This window comes from Nematolebias whitei, chromosome 12, assembly GCF_014905685.2.
Source record: "Nematolebias whitei isolate Nwh7 chromosome 12, NemWhi1, whole genome shotgun sequence".
Classification (NCBI taxonomy): domain Eukaryota; kingdom Metazoa; phylum Chordata; class Actinopteri; order Cyprinodontiformes; family Rivulidae; genus Nematolebias; species Nematolebias whitei.
This window is the reverse complement of record NC_056509.1, coordinates 49,254,873-49,263,121: the sequence shown is the minus strand read 5'-3', so window position 1 is coordinate 49,263,121 and position 8,249 is coordinate 49,254,873. Positions and strand designations below refer to the sequence as shown.

At 47.5% G+C, this 8,249-nt stretch overlaps 1 protein-coding gene across 1 annotated transcript in view; it reads left to right on the top strand.

Annotated features, from left to right (window-relative positions):
* Positions 1-8,249, top strand: part of LOC119418701 (transcription factor IIIB 90 kDa subunit) — a gene marked incomplete in the record, with an annotated part of 19,187 nt that overhangs the window by 6,239 nt on the left and 4,699 nt on the right. The window contains 4 exon segments of the mRNA XM_037686036.1: positions 1,811-1,937; positions 2,467-2,506; positions 2,583-2,678; positions 2,827-3,117. Of these exon segments, the coding sequence (XP_037541964.1) occupies positions 1,811-1,937; positions 2,467-2,506; positions 2,583-2,678; positions 2,827-3,117 (554 nt within the window).

Here is an 8,249-nt window from a genome sequence, read left to right as displayed (position 1 = left end):
GAAATCAAGGTGCCAGAGTCTGGAGGAAGACTGGGGAGAAGGAAATGCCAAAATGCCAGAAGTCCAGTGTGAAGCACCCACAGTCATTGATGGTCTGGGGTGTCATGTCAGCTGCTGGTGTTGGTCCACTGTGTGTTATCAAGGGCAGGGTCAATGCAGCTAGCTATCAGGAGATTTTGGAGCACTTCATGCTTCCATCTGCTGAAAAGCTTTATGGAGATGAAGATTTCATTTTTCAGCACGACCTGGCACCTGCTCACAGTGCCAAAACCACTGGTAAATGGTTTACTGACCATGGTATTACTGTGCTCAATTGGCCTGCCAACTCTCCTGACCTGAACCCCATAGAGAACCTGTGGGATATTGTGAAGAGAAAGTTGAGAGACGCAAGACCCAACACTCTGGATGAGCTTAAGGCCGCTATCGAAGCATCCTGGGCCTCCATAACACCTCAGCAGTGCCACAGGCTGATTGCCTCCATGCCACGCCGCATTGAAGCAGTCATTCATGCAAAAGGATTCCTGACCAAGTATTGAGTGCATAACTGAACATGATTATTTGAAGGTTGGCGTTTTTTGTATTAAAAACACTTGTCTTTCATTGGTGGGATGAAATATGCAAATTTTTTGGGACAGGCATTTTGGGTTTTCATGAGCTGTATGCCATAATCATCAGTATTAAAACAATTAAAGACCTGAAATGTTTCAGTTGGTGTGCAATGAATCTGAAATATATGAAAGTTTCATTTTTATCATTACATTATGGAAAATAATGACCTTTATCAAAATATGCTCATTTTTTGAGAAGGACCTGTATAAGTCAACCTCTGAGTAGACTAGACAGAGGGCCCCCAGCATGGTTGAATTAGGATACTTCTAACAAGATGTAAGAAATCTGGTAAAGTCTTCCTTGGATAAGAGTAAGGAGTTAAATCTCCAAGGACAATATACAGATTTTGCGACCGGGATGAGCAGTTTCATAATAAGTGGACCATCGTCCATGTTGACCATGGACTCATAGTCACATTATTTCACCAAAGGCAGAGTTTGTTTATAAAAAAAAAAAAGTCAATTCGGGAGTACGTTTTATGGACTGGAGAAAAAATGAGTATGATCTTGAAGTAGGGTTACAGAAGTGCCACACATCAGCCACGCCATATGATTCAAGGAATGAACTGACTGAGCGGACTTGGTCAGGGTAGTTTTTCCCCATCGAACTAAGGTAAAGAGATGAAAGCACACAATTTGTGTCAACACCATTTATAAGATTATGTGTTGACATATTCGGTATATTTGAGAAGAAGTTATTAAAAATGTAGGGTCGTCCCAGTTGGAAGTATATACCGAAACCAAGATCACTGGCAGCATGTACAACTTCCCCACCACTACAACATACCGCCCAGCATTATCAGCATGCACACTCAAGGCTGTAAATTGCACCTGTTTAATAACTATAATAGCTACCCCTCTTAATTTGGATTGAAAATTGGACTGAAACACCTGACCAGACCATTTTTTAACAAACTTTCTACTGTCGGCAGAAAGCACCTGGGTCTCCTGTAAAAAGGCAATATCATTTTTCAGCTGTTTTAGGTGTGACTTAATTTACTGGAAATTTACTGCACCATTAAGGGATTTCACTTTCAAGCTTACACAATTAACTGGGCAGCCCCTAGAGTGGCCAACATCCTTAACGCATGCAGTTCGATCCCATAGGCAGGGCGCTCTGTTCTATTTACAGGGCGGGGCACCCTGCTTGTATAATGGTAGGGGAAACACTGCCAGGTGAACATTTTCCTTCCTTCCTGCAGGTTAACAGAGTTTGAGGACACGCCCACCAGTCAACTGACTATCGATGAATTCATGAGAGTGGATCTGGAGCAGGAGTGTGACCCTCCATCGTTCACTGCTGGACAGCACAAAGTCAAGATGCAGCAGGTAGATCTTCTTGTTTCTGAATGATGGAGGAAGCTAACCAATGAGCTGCTGTTCAGTTTTTAAAGGGACATTCTGGAATGTTGAAGAAACACACATGGCTTCTGGCTGAGTACATATCTGATCAAAAGTGATTACAACGATTAGTTAAAAAATGTTGCTCAGGAGGTTTTTGAGTTGTTTAACGTCTCTGCTGCTCTTGGGTTAAAAAGAAAGTGGTCATTTTGACCCAATGGCAGCAGGAGGGTTAAAATGGTAGAACTTGTGGTGACGGCTTCAGTTTACTGATATTTGTCAAGAATCATCCCTGATCCTTGAACCTGATCAGAACCCTAAAATATGTTTGAAAGTTCCACTCATTCTTTTTTTTTGTTTTAGGCCCAGATTTTCATGATTTACTTATTTAAAAACTAAAACGGTAATACTTTACTGAGAAAGTCCATTTGAGATCATGACTTATTTAAAAAGTAAACTTAAAGTCTTGAAGTAGAAGACTTTCTGTGCATCTCTCAAGCAGTGTTCTTGTGTGCAGCTGGAGCAGGAGCTTGCTAGGAAACTCGATGAAGTCGAAGGTCAGTCCGTCTCCTCCAGGACAGCTAGAATGTTTCTACCACAGTCGTCTGAAATGTTCTCTTCTGTTTCCATCAGGAGAAATCAGCTGCTTCAAAGATGAGATAGAAACGGAGCTGGAGAGGAGTCGCCCCAAACTCAGAGGAATCTACGCCACCTACACCAAAGAGATGGGTCAGTACCTCCTTCCTGTCCCAAAGCTCTTCGTTCCTGTTGTCCTCTGACTGCTTTGTTCCTCAGAGGAGCAGCTCTGTAAGGTGATGTCACGATGACAGGTGAAGGCATCAGGTGTCAGAATCAGAACTTTTATTTCTGCTTACAGCCCCAGAGGAGGAAGAGGTCCTGTCCCCCACATCTGATCCAGACGAGACAGAGAAAACTGAGCTGCAGGCCGCCTCCCAGCACCTGACCCAGGACTTCCTGTGCCAGGTGATTCAGGAAGAGGGACGGGGCAAGATAGCTGATGAAGGTTTCTGCGAACAAGAGGCGGAGCCAGAAAAGATGGAGACACACGCCCAGGTCACCCCTCTGTCGGTCATTCTGGGAAAACTGCCTAGTGCTGCCAGGCTGGGCCTTCAGGAGAGCTTTCACACCTTGGACGGGTCAGAACCAGGTGTGAAACATGACCGTGAGCATAAACGTTACAGTGTTACTTTTATAATGACATCATCTCTATCTAAAAAAGTTAAATCTGGTCCTCTGGACATTCAAAAAAAACAAAACAAAGCAAAACAACAAAAACATTGTTTTTGTGAATGTCCAGAGGACCAGATTTAACTTTTTTAGATTTTTCTACCTGGATTATTGAGCATGCATCAGGACATCATCTCTGTTTGAGCCTTCATCATTACATCATCCTACTTACATCATTAAAACAGATTACATCCTGTATCATGATGTTGCTGGAATCACTCTTGTTTTCAGGACCTGGGTCCAGGACTCATCTTTCATGCCCATGGCTGTTTTGGCTAAAGTTGCTTTTGACCCGAATAATGTCTTGTTGTGACACACATTGACCCAGACCCCTGAATTTTTTGTTTTGTACACTACTCTTATTTTAACTGAATTTTTACTGTAGTTTATTGTTGTCATTGTTTACTGTTTGGTTGTCTGAACTTTATATGTTCTGTCTGGAACAGGTCCCTCTTGCAAATGAGTCCCCATGGCTCATTGAGGCTAGCCTGTAGAAATGGTAAATGTTAAATGGACTCACTGTACTTATATAGCACTTTTCTAACTGATCAAGACACTCAAAGCTCTTTACACTATAATCTGTGCCCTCATTTACCCATTCATACAGCACTCTACTAGATCTATTTTCATTCATTCAACCTTTATTTAGACAGATAAGTCAAACTGAGCCTAGAAGACTCATTTACAAGTGAGATCTGTTTAGACAGACAAAAAGTAGTGAAACTGGACACGTGTAGGAATTGGAGGCGATGACTTCCTTGATTCTAGGTAAAACCAGCCGAATCCAAAAAGCAGGAACCAGTTATCATAAATCCAATTAAATATTCATTCAGCCTTTATTTAGACAGGTAAATCCCATTGAGCCTCGAGGACTCATTTACAACAGAGACCTGATTTTAACAAAGAATGATGACAACAATGGACAACAGCAACAACAATAGACAGTTATAAAAAGGCATACAGATTTTTATTTTTTTTTACAAATAAGATGGCCCTCCCTGGGCTGCCACCTTACCGTGGTGGAGGGATTTGAGTGTCCCAATGATCCTAAGAGCTATGCTGTCAGGGGCTTCATGCCCCTAGCAGGGTCACCCAAGGCAGACAGGTCCTAGGTGAGGGACCAGGCAAAGTGCAGCCCACAGACCCCAATGATGAGCAAAACAAATGGAATCAATGTTCCCTCGCCCGGACGTGGGTCACCGGGGCCCCACTCTGGAGCCACACTTGGAGGTGGGGCACGCGGGCGAGCGCCTGGTGGCTGGGTTTTTACCAATGGAGCTCGGCCAGGCACAGCCCGAAGAGGAGACGTGGGTCCCCCTTCCCATGGGCTCACCACCTGTGGGAGGGGCCAAAGGGGTCGGGTACAATATGGGATGGGTGGTGGCGGAGGGCGGGGACCCTGGCGGTCTGATCCTCGGCTACAGAAGCTGGTTATTGGGACGTGGAATGTCACCTCACTGGTGGGGAAGGAGCTTGAGCTGGTGTGTGAGGTTGAGAGGTTCCGGCTAGAAATAGTCGGATTCACCTCTACGCATGGCTCTGGCTCTGGAACCAGTTTCCTTGAGAGGGGTTGGACACTCTTCCACTCTAGAGTTGCCCCTGGTGAGAGGTGACGAGCAGGAGTGGGCATACATATTGCCCCCCATCTCGGTGCATGTGTGTTGGGGTTCACCCTGGTGAATGAGAGGGTAGCCTCCCTCCGCCTATGTGTGGGGGGACGGGTTCTGACTGTCGTTTGTGCTTATGCACCAAACGGCAGTTCAGATTATCCACCCTTTTTGGAGTCCTTGGAGGGGGTACTGGAAAGTGCACCTCCTGGGGACTCCCTTGTTCTGCTGGGGGACTTCAATGCTGATGTGGGCAATGACAGTGAGACCTGGAGGGGTGTGGTTGGGAGGAATGGACCCCTGATCGGAACCAGAGTGGTGTTCTGTTGTTGGACTTCTGTGCTCGTCAGGGATTGTCAATAACGAACACCATGTTCAAGCATAAGGTGTCCATATGTGCTCTTGGCAACAGGACACCCTAGGCTGCAGTTCGATGATCAACTTTGTTGTTGTCTCATCTGATCTACGGCCACATGTCTTGGACACTCAAGTGAAGAGAGAGGCGGAGCTGTCCACTGATCAACTATCTATCACTGATCTGGGCCCTTTGATACGTGCTTTTAGGTCCCTGTATGACCGGTGTCAGAGCCTGGTCCGCATCGCCGGCAGTAAGTCGGGCTTGTTCCCGGTGAGAGTTGGACTCTGCCAAGGTTGCCCTTTGTCACCGATTCTGTTCATAACTTTTATGGACATAATTTCTAGGCGCAGCCAAGGTGTTGAGGGGATCCGTTTTGGTGGCCTTAGGATTGCTTCTCTGCTTTTTGCAGATGATGTGGTCCTATTGGCTTCATCAGATCGTGATCTCCAGATTTGCTGGAGCAGTTCGCAGCCGAATGCGACGCGGCCAGGATGAGGATCAGTTCCTCCAAATCAGAGGCCATGGTCTTGAGCTGGAAAAGGGTAGAGTGCCCTCTCCGGGTCAGGGAGGAGGTGCTACCCCAAGTGGAGGAGTTCAAGTATCTTGGGGTCTTGTTCACGAATGAGGGAAAAATGGAGCGTGAGATCGATAGGCGGATAGGTGCAGCATCTGCAGTGAAGCAGGTGCTGTACAGGTCTGTCGTGGTGAAGAGAGCTGAGTCAAAAGGCGAAGCTCTCAATTTACCGATCGATCTACGTTCCCACCCTCATCTATGGTCACGAGCTTTGGGTTGTGACCGAAAGAATGAGATCTCGTATACAAGCAGCCGAAATGAGTTTTCTCCGCAGGGTGTCTGGGCTCTCCCTTAGAGATAGGGTGAGAAGCTCGATCATCCGGGAGGGACTCAGAGTAGAGCCGCTGCTTCTCCACGTCGAGAGGAGCCAGTTGAGGTGGCTTGGGCATCTGTTTAGGATGCCTTCTGGACGCCTCCCTGGTGAGGTGTTCCGGACACGTCTCAACGGAAGGAGGTCCAGAGGAAGACCCAGGACACGCTGGAGGGACTAAATTTCTCGGCTGGCCTGGGAACGCCTCGGGATTCCCCCGGAAGAGCTGGCCCAAGTGGCTGGGGAGAGGGAAGTCTGGGCCTCCCTACTTAGGCTGCTACCCCCGCGACCCGACCCCGGATAAGCGGAAGAAAATGGAAATGAAATGAAATGGATAGGTCAATTGACAACATGATTGGGTATAAAAAGAGCTTCTCAGAGTGTCAGTGTCTCTCAGAAGCCAAGATGGTAAAAGGATCACCAATTCCACCATTGTTGCGCAGAAAGATAGTGCAAAATTACCAGAATGGTGTTACCCAGCATAAAATAGCAAAGAGTTTTAAGTTATCATCATCAAACATGCATAACATTATCAAAAGATTCAGAGAATCTGGAACAATCGCTGTGCGTAAGGGTCAAGGCCGTAAAACTCTACTGGATGCTCGTGATCTCCGGGCCCTTAAATGTCACTGCACCTCAAACAGGAATGCCACTGTCAAGGAAATAACAGAATGGGCTCAGGAATACTTCCAGAAAGCATTGTCAGTGAACACAATCCACCGTGCCATCCGCCGTTGCCAGCTGAAACTCTACAGTGCAAAAAGGAAGTCATTTCTAAGCAAATTCCACAAGCTCAGATGTTTGCACTGGGCCAGGGGTCATTTAAAATGGAGTGTGGCAAAATGGAAGACTGTTCTGTGGTCAGATGAGTCACGATTTGAAGTTCTTTATGGAACACTGGGACGCCATGTCATCCGGACCACAGAGGACAAGGATAGCCCAAGTTGTTATCAACGCTCTGTTCAGAAGCCTGCATCACTGATGGTATGGGGTTGCATGAGCGCTTGTGGCATGGGCAGCTTGCATGTCTGGAAAGGCACCATTAATGCAGAGAACTATGGTCAGGTTCTAGAACAACATATGCTCCCATCTAGACGTCATCTCTTTCAGGGAAGACCCTGCATTTTTCAACACGATAATGCCAGACCACATTCTGCAGCAATCACAAAATAATGGCTACGTAGAAGAAGGATCCGGGTACTGAAATGGCCAGCCTGCAGTCCAGATCCCTGATGGACAGGCTGTCCACACTGGGACTAAGCCCCTCCATTTGCAACTGGGTACTAGACTTTTTAACAGGTGGACCACAGTTGGTGGGGGTCCACGGCCTCTCCTCCTCCACCATGGCCCTCAGCACTGGTTCTCCTCAGGGATGTGTGTTGAGCCCCCTCCTGTTTACTCTGCTCACGTATGATTGTGCGGCTACCCATCCAGGCTGTCACATTGTAAGGTTTGCAGATGATACAGCGGTGGTGGGATGCATCACAAACAATGATGGGTCCAGCTACAGGCGAGAGGTGGAACACCTGGAGAGCTGGTGCAAAGAGAGTGGCTTTCACATCGGTGTGAGGAAGACGGGGGAGATGATTGTGGACTTCAGAAGGAACAAAAACATCTACACCCCCCTGAACATGGAAGGATCTGCGGTGGAGGTGGTCTCCAGCTGCGGGTGCTTGGGTGTGCACATGGATGACAACCTCGGCTGGGGCGGCAGCACAGCCGGCCTGATCAAGAAAGCTCATCAGAGACTCTGCTTCCTCAGACTGCTGGGGCGAGCTGGTCTGGGGGGCTGGGTCCTCGCCTCCTTCTGCAGGTGTGCGGTGGAGAGCATCCTGTGCTCGGGCATCAATGTGTGGCGTGGAGGCTGCACGGCTGCAGAGGGAGGAGCTTTGCAGAGAGTGGTGAAGGCTGCACAGAAATCTGTCGGAATCAGCCTCCCCACCATCACAGACATTTACACCTCCAGATGCGGGGGGAGGGCCGCCTGCATCGTGGGGGGCCCCACTCACCCAGCACACACGCTTTTTGCCCCGCTCCCCTCAGGAAGGAGGTTAAGGAGCATTAAGTGTAGAACTACTAGACTGAGGAACAGCTTCTACCCTGAGGCTGTTAGACTCATGAATCTCTAACTAGAATAATCACTGTGAAAAACCATATCATGTTGCTGCTGATCTGTTTCATGTTGCTGCTGATCTGTTTCATG